Source organism: Rhyacophila brunnea, unplaced genomic scaffold, assembly GCF_057557595.1.
Source record: "Rhyacophila brunnea isolate RB1 unplaced genomic scaffold, BYU_Rbru_1.0 scaffold_1, whole genome shotgun sequence".
Lineage (NCBI taxonomy): Eukaryota > Metazoa > Arthropoda > Insecta > Trichoptera > Rhyacophilidae > Rhyacophila > Rhyacophila brunnea.
Window position 1 is genome coordinate 44,940,673 of NW_028232751.1, and position 16,953 is coordinate 44,957,625.

The 16,953-nt window shown below is 34.2% G+C and overlaps 1 protein-coding gene across 1 annotated transcript; it reads right to left on the bottom strand.

Moving 5' to 3' along the window:
- Positions 1-8,718: 8,718 nt before the first annotated feature.
- Positions 8,719-10,345, bottom strand: LOC147079838 (uncharacterized). The gene is made up of 2 exons (XM_085946868.1): positions 9,907-10,345; positions 8,719-8,953 (listed from the first exon to the last, which is right to left on the bottom strand). Exons 1-2 carry the CDS (start codon positions 10,309-10,311, stop codon positions 8,747-8,749), a joined length of 612 nt encoding a protein of 203 aa, XP_085802994.1. The 5' UTR covers positions 10,312-10,345; the 3' UTR covers positions 8,719-8,746.
- Between the last annotated feature and the right edge of the window lie 6,608 nt (positions 10,346-16,953).

Genomic DNA, 16,953 nt, shown 5'->3' on the forward strand with positions numbered 1-16,953 from the left:
ATAAATGAAGATAGAATGAAGAAGAAGAAGAAGATGGTTGTACTAATTCAGAAACCTTTACGGGTGTTACCACAACAACTGACGAAGGTTTTATCACAATCGGATGAATGCTATAGGAACCATACGAATAGAAAAAGATATAATGAAGAAGAAGACGATAGTTTTTCTAATTCAGAAACCTTCGCGGGCGTGCGCACAACAACTGATGAAAATTTCATTGTAATCGGATGAATGGTAGATATACGAACGCATACGAATAGAAGAAGATAGAATAGAAGAAAAAGATGAAGAAAATGGTTATACCAATTCAGAAACCTTTGTGGGCGTGAGCACAACACTTGATCAAAATTTCATTGCAATCGGACGAATGGTATAGAAACTGTAACTGAAACAAGCTGTAAATAACTGACAATTTCGACATAAAACGAATCCATGTTCGGGAGGTTTGAGCGGTGCTCCAAGAAGTATTGCTATTTCACGCCATCGGCTACAGACGAACATTATTGCTGTCACACTCATTTTCATTACAAGGTATGATTAGATTGCTCTGGGAATGCGCTCCCATGAACATTGTATATTCGGTTAAAAACACATACTTATTAGATATTTAATATTTGTGTAATAGTTTTATATTTAATATAAATGAAATATTTAAAAAAAAAATCTTTTTGCATAAATTGAGTGGGTGTTCAGCGCTCTAGCGCTCTCAAGGGCACATCGCCACTGCCGTATACATATAGTCTACATCATGGTTTCCCAAACTATGGGTCGCGACCCACCAGTGGGTCGCGAGCTAATATTGAGTGGGCCCTCGCCACTGTATACATAAATTAAAAAAAAATAGGAAGTGATAAATTTGATATTTCATTCATCTATTTATAATAAACTTAAGTAACGGAAAATATTGTGATAAAATAATAATAATTTTGAATTGCCAATGCACTATGTGAAGAAATGGGTAGCCGCCATACATCTCTTCTTCTGCATACAGAAGTTCGCTGGTTATCCAGGGGAAAAGTACTGACACGATTAGTGGAATTGCGTAATAAAGTTACAATTTACTTGGAAGGAAAAACTGAATATATTAAACATCCACAGGACGAAGAATTCATTCTCAAGCTCACTTATTTGGCGGATATTTTTTTGAAATTAAACAAACTTAATTTGTATTTGCAAGGATCAAACGGATCAGACATTTTTGCAGTTCACGATAAAATTCGAGCGTTCATGAAAAAGCTTATATTGTGGAAAAGTTGTATTGAGAATGGCAAACATGATTGTTTTGAAACACTTGAAATTTTTATTATTGAAAACCAAGTGCAGCCTAAGATGAACGTACTGTCTGAAATTTCCAGTCATTTATCACTGTTAATAAATAACTTTGACGACTATTTTGGGGAAGCGATGAAAAAGTTTGATTCGTTGCGTTGGATTTGTAACCCATTTCAAGACGACTTACCAACTAGTATGTCTCAAAAGCAAGTGAAAAACTCATTGATTTATCAGAAGATACGTCACTGAAAAATAGTTTCAATCGTAAACAGTTAACGAAATTCTGGTTCTCTTGCTGATAATTATCCTTGCCTGTTCGATGAAGCTATGAAAGACCTCCTCCTCTTTACTACCTCATATCTATGTGAGGTCGGATTTTCGGCTATGTTTAACATTAAAACTAAATGCCGAAATAAATTGGATATATCAAACTCACTGCAATTAAAAGTAACTTAAGTTGAAGTTGATGCTAAAACTGTAATGAAGAAAAGAAGAAAAAATAATACATCCTTCCCATTGAAATAACTTTGTAAAAAAACCTTGCAGGTGTAGGTATTTAAGTAATAATTTTTTTTTATTTAAGTTGTGTTTCTTATTTCAACAGTCTTTTATTCATATTCATTGGTAACACTTATAAAAAATATTTTTTTTATTTCAATTAGAACAAATAAGACAGCATTAAGTAGTTCCACGACTCGCCACTAGGGAATCTGAGCATTACCAATATTTATGCCCTCTTTTCTCTAAGACAGCTAAGAGGTGGGTCCCAAGATTGGAGATTTTTCTTAGATGGGTCGGAGCCCAGTCAACTTTGGGAACCATTGGTCTACATTATATAGTGCCAGATTTGTCCTTACAAAAACATCACATTATAACACTGGCGAAGGGTGACTTTTGGAAAGAGGTAGGCTGTGGAGATCTGATAAAAAGAACACACTTATCAGGTATACTTACGAGAAATAAGAAGATAATACGATATTACTACTGATGAATAGGTACACACTAATGACAACGACACACTAATTTAATGAAACTTCAAAAACTCACTGACGACATAAAGTTTAAGCAATCTGTTTAAATTAAGTATGTATTTTTTCAAAACATTTATACCCATCATAAATCATTAGATAAAAGTTCTTTTTATTTTTAAAACAGTATATTTATTAATATTCGATTAAACACCATAGAAATAATTTTTTAAAATTATCTAATTATTAATTATTCAGTTTTAGGCTCTGCGATCGGAGCTTACCTTAGTTCATACAATTAGATAGACTGGGCGGGTCTACGTGACGTAAAGTCCGTATGAAAAAAATTGAGAATCATTTGAAACATAATCCGACCTTTATTTACGTCAAGACAAGATGGCGCGTGGTATATTTTTTAAAACTTTTGCAGATTGTTTTGTAATTATATGTGTAATACATTCCTACACATACGGCATCTCTCGTTGGCAAAATAAATTATTTTATAGAATATATAATCAAGTAATTATATACATAAGTCAATAAGCAATTAAAAAATATTTTTCTTAAGAAGGTAGGCTTCAAATAATCGCCTAGTATGGAGTCTTCACCACTGCATTATAATAATGATGGAAACAAAAATACTTACCAAAGTTTTCACAGTTGTAGCGATATCTGATCTTATGAAATATTTTTTTTTCACTCGTATTGTTCACAGTTACGTTAAAATAGCCGTTGAAAGATGCAGCAAATAACACCTGTTGTCGTTGCAGTTTGAAATTGCTATAACTGAGTGAACAATTCTCTTGGTGTGGCTCGGCTCTAAAATGATAAATGATTTTCGTGAAATTTAATTTTTTGCTGCGGTCATATATGGCGCCCTATACAGTAAGGGGTTTTAATGGAGATAACCAGGTCAACAATGAATACAATATGTCTTGAGGAAACTGAGGAAACTGAGGAATTTGAGGAAATTATACAACTGATCTCGTTGTATAATTTATTATTTTATTACTTAATAATTTTTTACGTGTAGACATTGTATTTTTTTTCATTTTTATAAATATTTTTTCTTTCATGAATTTAGTTAAGCATTTCATTTTAAATGTATTAATAAAAGTGTCCCAAAATTCATCCAAGAAGTAATTTTGATATAAAACACAGGTTTTTAATTAAAAATTTTAATTTTTTTATTGATTCATAAAGTATACAGTATAGGGTTATGTATGGAGTAGCATATCGGGTAAATGGCCTCCACGACTTTCAAAGTTTCCTTTGCCAGATTTTAGTAATAACTACAGGTGTGTTCAGTGTACGTAACAAACAATTCAAGTGAACAATATGATTGCTTGCACAGTTACAATATAGTACAATTATATTTATTAATTATAGAGAAATTATACCTTAAAAATATGAAAAAGGAGTGGATGTGATATTACAAATGCGATCGTTAACGGCCCACATGCCCAATGTAGGTCAAAATGGAGCTTTTATGGTATTTTTAAAGCATTAGCATGAACATTCCTTAAACGTTGTAGATAATCTATTTATATAATTTTGAAGCCTTATTATCCTTTATATTTTTAGCATTTGATGATTGCATTAAGTATTTTTATTACATTTATAATAGTATTCTTTTAAACCTCTCGATCTAATGTTTTAGAATATAGCCATATTTCAGTACATCCATGTGCAGTGGTGTTAAGATTTTTTAGATTTATTATTTTTTAAAAGCATTTATAAAACCATTAGTAAAATTTATGTTGACATTATTATAGTGAAATATTTACAATAAAAAAATATATTTATAATCTCTGTGATCCCAAATTTGACAAGAATTAGGCATTTTATTATTCAAAAAATGGGCCAGATTACCACATTTGAAGCTAAAGATACTGATTATAAGCTATGTCTTTAACCATTCAAATGTGGTAAAACATCCTACGAATAATGATTGTTTTATAATAATTATTGATAGGTGTTGGTGTACTATGACTAGACCGGATTTTAATTTGAACTAGAAATAAATTATGATTAAATTTTTATTTTTTTTAGAATTTATTGACCGCATAGAATTGTTTTGACTGTTATGATATTATTATGGTATTTTTATCTTATGAAAGCTCACCCTTTTTCTCCTATGGTAACATGACTTGGTAATGTTATACCTGGCAGTGGTCGAGTTGATGTCCAAAAACACTGGCCCATACCCTTCCCATACCCTAATCATCACAATGTCTTGTTGCAACAATGCTACTGTGAATTTCACCTATAAGAGTGTGGCTACAGCAAAGTGTTTGGACTATAAATAGAGAGATTCTTATGAGCACATAGCAATTCCGTAATGTTTTCAGTGTTTGAGAAACGCTGAATATTATCTTTGAGCTCAAGAATCATTTCTGGCTTATCAGCGTTTTAAGAAAACCGCAAAGGAAGAAATCTAGTGGTGTTAAATCATACGATTTGGAACGCCAGTTAACACAATCACTGCTAACCTTTTAATTACCATTTCATTACCAAATATAAATAACACGTTATTTATATCTAATGGCCAACGACTCCAAACGCGGCAGTCACGGTGTTAGCACTAAATGAGATTTATCGCCAATTCCTTTTTGTATTTCTAATTTAATTTTTACAGTTGTCAGTTGCGAGGTTACGGAAGTAATTATTGTTCAGCTTGAAAAGGATGCACGCAACCCATGCCTTTGTCTCATGCTCTGTTCTTTTATACTCTACTCCTACCTAGCTGTCGACACTTTCTCTTTCTCTTTTATTTTGTAGTTGTGACGATAAGGATCACAACTACAAAATATTAATATATCAGACGAAATTGCAAAAATTCAGCGGAAACGAAATCAATCCGTTCGATTCGTCGACAGTAACACGGCCGTTACCGATAGTCAGCAATTGCTTGGAGAAATCTTCGGCAGATGGATCGTTTAGCAATGCAATGCATGTTTGTCGTCAGCTGAAGTTTCTTCACATACCGCCACAGAGTCGATGATTTGAGGCAAGCGTTTATTTCATCGGCAGCGGTCGATCTTGCAATGACTGGTAGTGTTTGGCGGAAATCGCCAGATAGTAGAATCATTGCGCCTCCAAAACATCTTGATCGCAGATCTTTCATAGTTCGATTGAGTGCTTCCAATGCGCATTTGTGCTGATTTTACAGGTGATGATTTTACTTGCTTCCAAACCTTTAGCCATTAGGCGGCCACAGACGGACAGTTCTCGTAAGAGGTTGAACATGCCAGTTAATACGTAATGGCGGCCATACAGTTATCTTTGGTAGATAATCTGCTGCGCCCATAGACGGACACTTTTCGACCTGTCAGATGTGTGCCATTTTCAAACTGCCAGCGACCCCCCCACTCCCGTGTTTTTGTAAAACTGTTGGAATTTCAACTCACCGAAAGTTTTCGGGTGACGTTAGCTAGCCGTGTCGTAAAGTAGGAGTAGCTGGCGCGATTTGGCGGCAAATTTTGACAGTTCTGTCATAATCTTCTAAGTTCGTTCGATAAGAAGTATATTATTTTTGTTGCGTATTTAGTTCTTTTGCTACTCTTATATAATTACGAATATTGTGAAGTGTCAACTAGGTACCGCAAACAATATTTTCCACTACCTACTTAAATACAAAAATATGTCTAGGTATCATGGAAACAGACGCCAACTTGCAATTGCATGTTGTGCAATGTATGTCCATAACAGGGCGATGATAACGGAAAAACGTCGTTCCAAATGGGTGAAACAGTGGCTTATGGAGAAGGAACATTTTAGCCACATTCCTTTGTTAAAAGTCATGCGGGAGAGTGATCCTGAGGATTTTAAAAATTACTTACGAATGAATGGAGAATTGTACGATCACCTGTTATCAAAGTTATGTGATCGGTTGACCAAGCAAAATACTGTGATGAGACAGTCGATCAGTCCACACGAGAGGCTTACGGCTACATTACGATTCCTCGCAACGGGTAGAAGCTATGAAGACCTGAAGTTTTCAGTTGGAATTGCCGCTCAAACATTGGGCCAAATCATCCCAGAGACATGTCAGGCTGTATGTGATGTCTTAAGAGAGGAATATATGAAGGTGAGTAATTTTTGGTTGCAGTACACCCAGTGTTTCCGAAAGTGTGGTACGCGTACCCTCTGGGGGTACGGGAAGAGTTTCGTGGGGGTAAGCGCTGCACCAGGTGCGACAAGTATTAATACGTCATCAATCCGCATTTGTCAACTGGCTTCGATATTTGTTTTTTATGAAGTGTATTACACTGAATGATCTTTCACAGTATATAGTAATAGGAAAAATCGACAATATTATAAAGAAATTGTGTCCAATTCTTTGAATTGACTTCATTCTCAGAAACGGACTATTTCACACATGATCTCGTCAAAAAAACTCATGGATAATTTGAGCGTGGAAAGAAATTTAAGACAAGTCATGTGTATTCCAACTAATTTTATAAATGAATTTTTGAAATATTCTGTAAAGCGTTGATGGCCACACATGAGAACCACTATTCTAGATTAAGCATTTTTTTTTTATTAATATTATAATAGTTCCATTGACATAATAATTAAGCCAAGACAAATCTTCAAAGGCTAATTGTACCAATATTGCATAAATATCGCTTAATAAATAAATGTTGTAATGCTCCAATAAAACACCAATTTCAGCACAAAATTTTTATTTATGTCAAACAAAAAGTATAAATGTATACATATTATGTTGTACAATATTTACTACAATATCTTTTATTATAGTATCTAATACGACATATTTAATTCGTTAAAGCAAAGTAGGTATCATAATACCGCCGTCGAATTAAAATAGTTGTACACAAAAACAATAAAAAACACAATTTATAATAAAATGGTAAGAATATGAATAGTTGGATGACAATATTATCAAATATAATATGTATAATGAAACATACAATAATTATTTAAAACAAGGTACTTAGTTATATAATATTACAGTAAGAATCATGAAGCATTCATGACAATCATAACTTATTTTATATAAAACATAAATCGGTACACGTCGGTTATGTGGAATACAGCGGCAAACACATTTTGAAAATACCCGATATACTGGATTATTTTGTTAATTTGCGTTAGTTTAGGTAAGGTTAACCTAACAAATAATCCTGTATATCGGCTATTTTCAAAATGAGTTTGCCGCTGTATTCCACATAACCGCCTTGTACCCTTAAATCATTTTGAAAAACTTAGACACCATATTATAATAGCTTAAAGCCGCATTGACACGATGCGAGTACACCCAGACTGAGCGCGCACTCGTACAAGACAGCTTCATACTAATTACTTTTATACGAGTTAACTCGGAAGAGTAGGACGCGGTCCGAGTAGTTCGGATAGGAGTAATTAGTATGAAGCTGTCTCGTACGAGTGCGATCGGATGGCGCTCGGTCCGAGTGTACTCGGATCGTGTCAACGCGGCTTAGGATAAGAACACTCACCTGTGGGTCTATTCTATACTTATCAAACACTAAATTGATAAATAGTATCAAACTTAGGGTAGGTTTGTATCAAAATATTAGCACTTATTGTAACAATTACACGAAGCTGGTTTTTATTGTTGCAATAAGTGCGATTTTTTAACAGCAGCAAGATAGGTGCTGTTAAAATATAGCACTTATTGCAACAATAAAAACCAACTTCGTGTAATTGTTACAATAAGTGCTAATATTTTGATACAAACCTACCCTAAGTTTGATAATATTTATCACTTTATCACTTTAGCGGTTGATAAGCATAGAATAGACCCACTGGAAGTGAATGATCAAATCCTATTCGCAGAAAAAGAAATGTGAAAAAGCATCCGTGGCTGGCGGGCGTTCAACCGTTACATTGGCTGCAAAAGACTACTTTTGGAAATGTTTATAGAATATGTATATGCCTCTTTGAATAAGCAATATCTAACTGCATATTCAGTTTATTTTTAGTCAACACTGAACAAAATGGGCGACTCAAATACATAATATGATTAATTAGAGACCGGATTATATGCAACATAAAAAGCTTAAAATAGGTAGTAAGATACCGTTCCACATCCACTAAGGTAAATTCGCGGTGCCACGATCCAAGTTCACTTGGACCGAGCACCATCCAAGCGCACTCGTACGAGACAGCTTCATACTAATTATTCCTATCCAACATACTCATCCGAGTTAGCTTGGATAGGAGTAATTAGTATGAAGCTGTCTCGTACGAGTGCGCTCGGTCCAAGTCAACTTGGATCGTGTCAACGCGGCTTAAAATATGCAATAACCGGTGAGAATGGGCTAAATATATAAATGCATACAATTCGGTCTCTAATGTTTATAAACCGATGTCATTAAAAAAATCGTCACCACATGTGATTACTGAAGTGGTATCCAATTTTTCATTTTCAGCTTGGCATAATATTCTGTTGAATAAATAATTCACAAGTAATTGTTTTCTGGGGTCTATCTTACGCAGCCTCTCAATCACGCTCGCACCTACGGTATCAGCGAAATCTTTTTCCTTTTCCTGGAGGGCATTTGTGCATGCCGCCGTGAATGCCTGATGGTTCGCCTGTCCTTTTTTTTTTTTGACTGTTTAGAATTTGTACTGCAGCATCCTGAACTTCGAAGAGGTGTCAACGACTCACTCGAAACAGGTGGCGATGGTGCGAGTGAGAACGTTGCTTGTGATGCTGATGAGTTCTGAAAAAAGAATTAAACAATATTTACTACTAATCATTTATTGTACTTAACTACAATACACATAAGGCTATATGATTTTTTTTTTAATTTTTGCAGTTTCCAAAAACTAAAGAGGATTGGGCAGCGATATCGTTAGATTTCAAAAAACGGTGGCAATTCCCTAATTGTGGTGGTGCGTTGGACGGAAAACACATACGGATCAATCCACCACCAGGCGCAGGAGCCCTATATTATAATTACAAAAATTTTCATAGTGTCATTCTTATGGCACTAGTTAATGCTAATTATGAATTCATATTTTATATATAGATGTCAGTAAGCAGGGGAGAATTTCCGATGCTGGTGCAATGGAGTGGAGTCCATTTTTAAAGGCTAATCAGTTAAATTTCCCCTCGAGTAATAAAACCGACAACGGCCTTAATTTTTCCCTCATTGGAGATGAGGCATTTGCCTCACAAACAAATTTTCTGAAGCCATATTGTCAAAGAGAATTAAATTATCCCCCAAAAATTTACAATTATAGGTTGTCACGAGCGAGGAATGTTGTGGAAAATGCTTTCGGCATTCTTTCAGCCCGCTTTAGAGTTTTTCATACTTCATTAGCGATGAGACCGGACAAAATAAACATTATAGTGGCAGCAGCGTGTGTACTACATAACTTTTTGTTGAAAAATAGTCCTGCATATGTGACGGCGTCAACCTTTGACAGAGAAAATAATGTTACACATAATTTGGAACCTGGTGATTGGTGACAGAGTGGAACACTACTCACCCCTTTGGAAAATACTCAAACAAGAAATGCTTCCACACCAGCAAAAAGGAACAGAGACCAATATTGAGAGTACTTCAATGGGCCCGGGAAGGTGGCATGGCAAGATAACATGATCCAGGCAGGGCGAGCTTAAAATTGTATATATACCAAACTAATAGAAGATAAAAAATAATCTACTTACTTCGCTTTCAGTCTCCTTGTCATTAAACATCTCCTCATCGAAGATCTGGATGCTGTCAAAGCTTGACACAGGTACCTCCTGGTCTTGGGTAAACAACAGCAAGTCGTAGTACCACAGCTTCGGCGTGTAGACTTCATCCACGCCGGAGCCGCTTCTTGCCGACATCCTGACCTTTTTCAATTCCTTCCGGAAACACCCCCTTATATTTTGAATTTTTTTTTGAACGTATTCACGATCGCACGCAGGGTTTCCAGATCTGCAATGCGTTAAAAGCGCATCATACCCTATGGCTTTCAGGTTTCGATTGATATAATCTGCCGACTTTATCTTCCACAGGGCAGGATGCGCTTTGTATATTTCGATGAAGTCTGCCAGGAAAACTTTCGACGCGAAACGATCGGACATCTTAATAGTTTGTTTCTGTTCACGTTGCTGTATTGTGGGCCGGTGCAGTGGCGTCAGTTAAGCGTCAATTACATTGAGCTTTATTATGAGCTGATTATTGGCAAATTTATAATCTGCCTGTAAATTCACCCAGTGTAATCATCGAATAAGCTAATAAGCAGGTTGTAAACACTCCACCGAGAAAAGTTGAAAGCCGGTCAACTTTTCATTCTACACGCCGGCATGTGGGCTTACTGCGTCTGCGCAGTAGAGCGATGGTGGTGGAAAAACGAACTACTCATTTTGAAATTAACATTTTTGACGTTTAATGGAAACATTGTTATGGAGCGTAGCGACCTCCCGGTAAAAAAACGAACTACGTTCCGTCAAAATCGCTCGCTGGCTTGTGGCTTATCAGCGAATGGAAAGTTTTGGGCCAGTTAAGCGAATGGCTTGCTTTGATCGGTCAGAACAAGCTTATTAATGCGGTTTTATTGAAATGCAATTTTTTTCGTGTTTACAAAGCATGTATATTGATATATATGTGTACATATTTTATAATACCAAACATGGTTATTACAAAAAATATAAATGAAAAAAAAATCGCAAAAAGTACAGTGATGGGCCACGCTCAGATAGTGATCGGCCACTTTCCAGACAGTGATGGGCCACCCGTCTTTTTCTGCATAAATTAAACAACTAAGGCATACTTTTCAATAAAATATTGAATCAACGTGTCTAATCTTATGATATAATCAACAAACATACTCCTTTATCTCACCGTTGATGTAATAAAAGAGGATAGAGTGACAGAGAGTGTATTCTAAGGTCTTAGAAAATTATCGACCTATCTGTTGAATACTTCATCACCTGAGTCACTAAATAAAACATCAATCTCAATTGGGACATGGACCTGCTGAGATTTTGAATGGAAGCTATCTTTATACACTGAAAATTCTAATTTAATAAGATGTTTTATTATTATTTCACAAATCGCACAACGATTTTGGCCGCCATTTTTTAAACATTATTATTTTTAATTGCCTGTACTTTCAATTGCCTCATTAAAATGTGTGGTTTTTGCCTTTATTCTTTTTATCTTCCTCTGCACTTTTCTTGTTTTCCATTTTTTGATCTTAAATATCTCTATATTTTTGCAAAGTGATGGCAAATGGAACTCTATGTAAAAAATGTTTATCGTTTATTTTTGGTATCTGAGGCCATGATAATGTTTGAATTAGAACTGTAGATATATTAACCATATGTTCATTTATTTCTTCCATGCGTTCAGTATCTATTTACATGTTGCATTCTCTGACGGCACTGACACGTTAGATACATTTAATTGGGTTATATTTTCTATGCTCTTGCTGTTGTCAGATAATGACTTAATTTGATTAAGTTTTTCCGCAATCGGTAGGTATGGTATAAAAATGTTTTATTTGTTTACCTCAGCTAGTATTTTGAATATTTTTAAGCTTTTATTCTGTTTAATTGCCCACTACATTCGTTAAATCTTTAAGGATGAAAACAGCATTTTGCGATATTTTGCAGCTTTAACTGGAGGGAAAACAGTTATCTATAGGCTGAAGAATCCTAGATGCATTAGTATTATAGTGCTATAAGATTTATTTCAAATAAAATTTTAGACAAAGCTCACTAACTTGGTCGATAAGATGTGACTTATGCCTTTCGATAAATAATATAGGAAACTCTATTCACAGAGTAACCAGATTCGGATAGAAAATATTTCTAATGTATTGTGTATTGTGGCACTCCGATCTTTTTTTTTGCAACTTCACATAGTGATCCCCCATTTTTATAAAAGTATGCAACAGCATCATCTATTGTTTAAACATCATATTTAAACTTAAATTATTCAGTATTTTACTATTCTGAAAGAAATGGGAAGTTAAATGTTTCTAAATACAGTGATCGGCCAGTAAAAATTCAGTGATCGGCCACGTGGCCAACGACTGTCTAAAATTAAAATAAAATAAAAATAAAAACGGCAGATACCATAGTGCATTATAAATATTGTATTTAGCATAAAAAAGTTATAAGTATAACTAAAAAAATACAACTGCTATATATATTTAGTGCAGTAAATGGCCACCCAGCTAGATGTGTCATTTTAATTTAAAATTATCGTAGACTTAACATAATTATATGTTTGAATATCCAGCATAACGATTATTAAATAAAAAGTATAATTAGTAATATAGTTAAAGAGATCTTACCTTCCAAAGTATGCTATTTCCTTAACAAAAAGTTAAGCAATTGTCAGAAAAAATGCAAAACGTGTGACTTGGTATACAAAATGGTCACTTATAGGGTCAGTCCTGCTACCTATACAGGAAATAATATGCTAGAACCGAAATATATGATGTTGTGAGTCACATATAGGAACAAATACCCATAACTTAGGTTTTTGAATACCTATTTTTTGTGTTTTACTGCTGAGTGGCCCATCACTGGAGGGTGGCCCACGATTGTACCTCTTACCCTACCTACACATATATTGTATTAAAATTAAAATGACAGTGGTAGCAATCGGCGATTGCCAGCTGTTTTGCTAGGCTTAGCAGCCTGAAATGGTGTCAGATGATATTGAGAAGGCCAGACTCCAGAATAGACTACGCACATGACTCCAAATTTGTATTTGCAGTGACGACATGCATATCGTAAAACTGACAAATCAGATAAATTTTCAATTGTCTGACGTGAATGAAAATCCATCCCGAAGGGAAAACTATGGCGCCGTCTATACACACTTTACAATTATTATATTAAAATCCAACACCAAGTCACTATGATGAAAAGCTGTCTGCAAGACCTAGCGAGACAGACTGGCGAGAGCCAGCTGGCTCAGCTAGTGTTGTAATTATTATTGTTAATACTGGTATGGTGGGCGAATTTAAATAATTCATGCAAAGCCAATGTATAAATATATTAAGTTGTTTTATTGTATTCAACAATTATTCCTTCACTGGGCCTCCCAATGTTTCAAAAATGTCATAAAGGCTCAACCAAACAACTACGAGATAATAAAAATTCTTGGATCACTATACGCTAAATCTACCTTTCAATCTTAACGAGATGTAGCTCATGCACATCTCAAGAAAGTCACTGATCAATTCCCAGATGACATCGAAGCTTGGATTTAATTAGAGCAGTCTGATTTGCAGTTATATCATCCCATTTTTTATTAATATACAAGACATAAACTTTCATTTTTAAAGATATAATAATTATTATGTATAACCATCTTAGTCATTTTGTCATCTGTCTTTGTTTCATCGTTGATACTAGATAGATCAATATACACTTCAGAGAAGAGGTGTTTATTATCTGCATTGTGAAACTTGTAAAACAGTTTAGAGATTCACACAATTCACCAAGCACGTATTTATAGCGAGCAGCAGCCATATTGTAGATCCAATTCATGGTCCGAAATATGTGTATCTATATGACAAGGGTGATCGACTAAATCTCATGGAGCAAATAATAAACAATAAACGATAAACATGTTTTACATAGAGTTCCATTCGACATCACTTTGCAAAAATATAGAGATATTTAAGATCAAAAAATGGAAAACAAGAAAAGTGCAGAGGAAGATAAAAAGAATAAAGGCAAAAACCACACATTTTAATGAGGCAATTGAAAGTACAGGCAATTAAAAATAATAATGTTTAAAAAATGGCGGCCAAAATCGTTGTGCGATTTGTGAAATAATAATAAAACATCTTATTAAATTAGAATTTTCAGTGTATAAAGATAGCTTCCATTCAAAATCTCAGCAGGTCCATGTCCCAATTGAGATTGATGTTTTATTTAGTGACTCAGGTGATGAAGTATTCAACAGATAGGTCGATAATTTTCTAAGACCTTAGAATACACTCTCTGTCACTCTATCCTCTTTTATTACATCAACGGTGAGATAAAGGAGTATGTTTGTTGATTATATCATAAGATTAGACACGTTGATTCAATATTTTATTGAAAAGTATGCCTTAGTTGTTTAATTTATGCAGAAAAAGACGGGTGGCCCATCACTGTCTGGAAAGTGGCCGATCACTGTCTGAGCGTGGCCCATCACTGTACTTTTTGCGATTTTTTTTTCATTTATATTTTTTGTAATAACCATGTTTGGTATTATAAAATATGTACACATATATATCAATATACATGCTTTGTAAACACGAAAAAAATTGCATTTCAATAAAACCGCATTAATAAGCTTGTTCTGACCGATCAAAGCAAGCCATTCGCTTAACTGGCCCATCATTGTACCTCTTACCCTATGTGCATTTAAATATGATAAATAGTTATACATCTCAATTGTGATTATCATAAATAGCGATCCAATATAACGCGAATATTAATCTCTTTCGGGTCCCATTTACATAATAGAAAAAGGTTAGCAGCATAAAAAATAAATTTAAACATTATTTTGTTTCATTGTCTATAAAAAATAAATGCTTGGAGCCATAGAATAATATTTTAAAAATCATATTTTGTTTTAAAAATTAACCTTAAACAATATAGTTTCCCGGTGCGGGACATTCATATCGAGACAAATGTTGATAAATAATGAAGTAATACATATTATATCTGATAGGAATAGGAATTTATAAGACCTAAAGATGTGGAATCAGCTTAAAAAGGCCTTCATCCAGCAGTGGATTGATACAGGTTGATGACGATAATGACGATATAAATGGGTAGGTATATAAAATCACAAATTTAAAAAAATATTGCAGTTTATATGACCAAGAAGAGTAGAATTAGGTTGGGATAACCTTCATCCAGCAGTGGATTAATCTTGGTTGATGATGATAATGACGATATTATGAATGGGAAAATATAATATCAGCAATTTTGATAAATATAGTAATTCATATGACCGACAGAAATTCAAACAACTTAGAGAGGCCTTCATCCACCGGTGGATTGATTCAGGTTCATAATGATAATAGAAATATAAATAGATATAATATATTATCACCGATTTTGATAAATACAGCAATTCAAATGACAGAAAGGAGTAGAATCAGGCATGGGAGGCCTTTATCCAGCAATAGATGGGTTCAGGTCAATGATGATAAGGACGATAGAAATAGGTATAATATAGTAGTAGAATCAGGTTGCGGAACTCTTCATCCAGCAGTGAATTGATCCTGGTTGATGATGATGACGATATGAATATGTAGATAAATGTAATATCACCGATTTTGATAAATACAGAAATTCATATCACAGAAAGGAGTAGAATCAGGCTAAGGAGGTCTTTAAGTAGTGGATTGGTTTAGGTCGATGATGATGATGATGACGATATGAATATGTAAATAAATATAATATCACCGATTTTGATAAATACAGAAATTCATATGACAGAAAAGAGTAGAATCAGGCTAGCGAGGTCTTTATTAAGCAGTGGATTGTTTCAGGTCGATGATGCTGATGATGATAATGATGATAATGACGATATGAATATGTAAATAAATATAATATCACCGATTTTGATAAATACAGCAATTCATATGACAGAAAGGAGTAGAATCAAGCTAGGGAGGTCTTTATTAAGCAGTGGATTGGTTTAGGTCGATGATGATGATGATGACGATATGAATATGTAGATAAATATAATATCACCGATTTTGATAAATACAGCAATGCATATGACAGAAAGGAGTAGAATCAGGCTAAGGAGGTCTTTAAGTAGTGGATTGGTTCAGGTCAATGATGATGATGATGACGATATGAATATGTAAATAAATATAATATCACCGATTTTGATAAATACAGAAATTCATATGACAGAAAGGAGTAGAATCTGGCTAGGGAGGTCTTTATTAAGCAGTGGATTGGTTCAGGTCGATGATGATGATGATGATGACGATATGAATATGTAGATAAATATAATATCACCGATTTTGATAAATACAGAAATTCATATGACAGAAAGGAGGAGAATTAGGCTAAGGGGGTCTTTATTAAGCAGTGGATTGGTTCAGGTATATGATAATGATGATGATGACGATATGAATGTGTAGATACATATAATATCACAGATTTTGATAAATACATACATTCATATGATAAAAGGAGTAGAATCAAGCTAGGGAGGTCTTTATTAAGCAGTGGATGGATCCTGGTTGATGATGATGATGACGATATGAATATTTAAATAAATATAATATCACCGATTTTGATAAATACAGAAATTCATATGACAGAAAGGAGTAGAATCTGGCTAGGGAGGTCTTTATTAAGCAGTGGATTGGTTCAGGTCGATGATGATGATGATGATGACGATATGAATATGTAGATAAATATAATATCACCGATTTTGATAAATACAGAAATTCATATGACAGAAAGGAGGAGAATTAGGCTAAGGGGGTCTTTATTAAGCAGTGGATTGGTTCAGGTATATGATAATGATGATGATGATGACGATATGAATGTGTAGATACATATAATATCACAGATTTTGATAAATACATACATTCATATGACAAAAGGAGTAGATTCAGGCTAGGGAGGTCTTTATTAAGCAGAGGATTAATCCTGGTTGATGATGATGATGACGATATGATTATGTTTTTAAATATAATATCACCGATTTTGATAAATACAGCAATTCATATGACAGAA

Bases quoted from the DNA above. Each gene is read 5' to 3' on its own strand.
- LOC147079838 (XM_085946868.1), bottom strand. From the start codon at position 10,311: ATGTCCGATCGTTTCGCGTCGAAAGTTTTCCTGGCAGACTTCATCGAA. The intron at 8,954-9,906 runs GTAAGTAGATTA...TTCTTTTTTCAG, and splicing joins ACAAGGAGACTGAAAGCGAA to AACTCATCAGCATCACAAGC.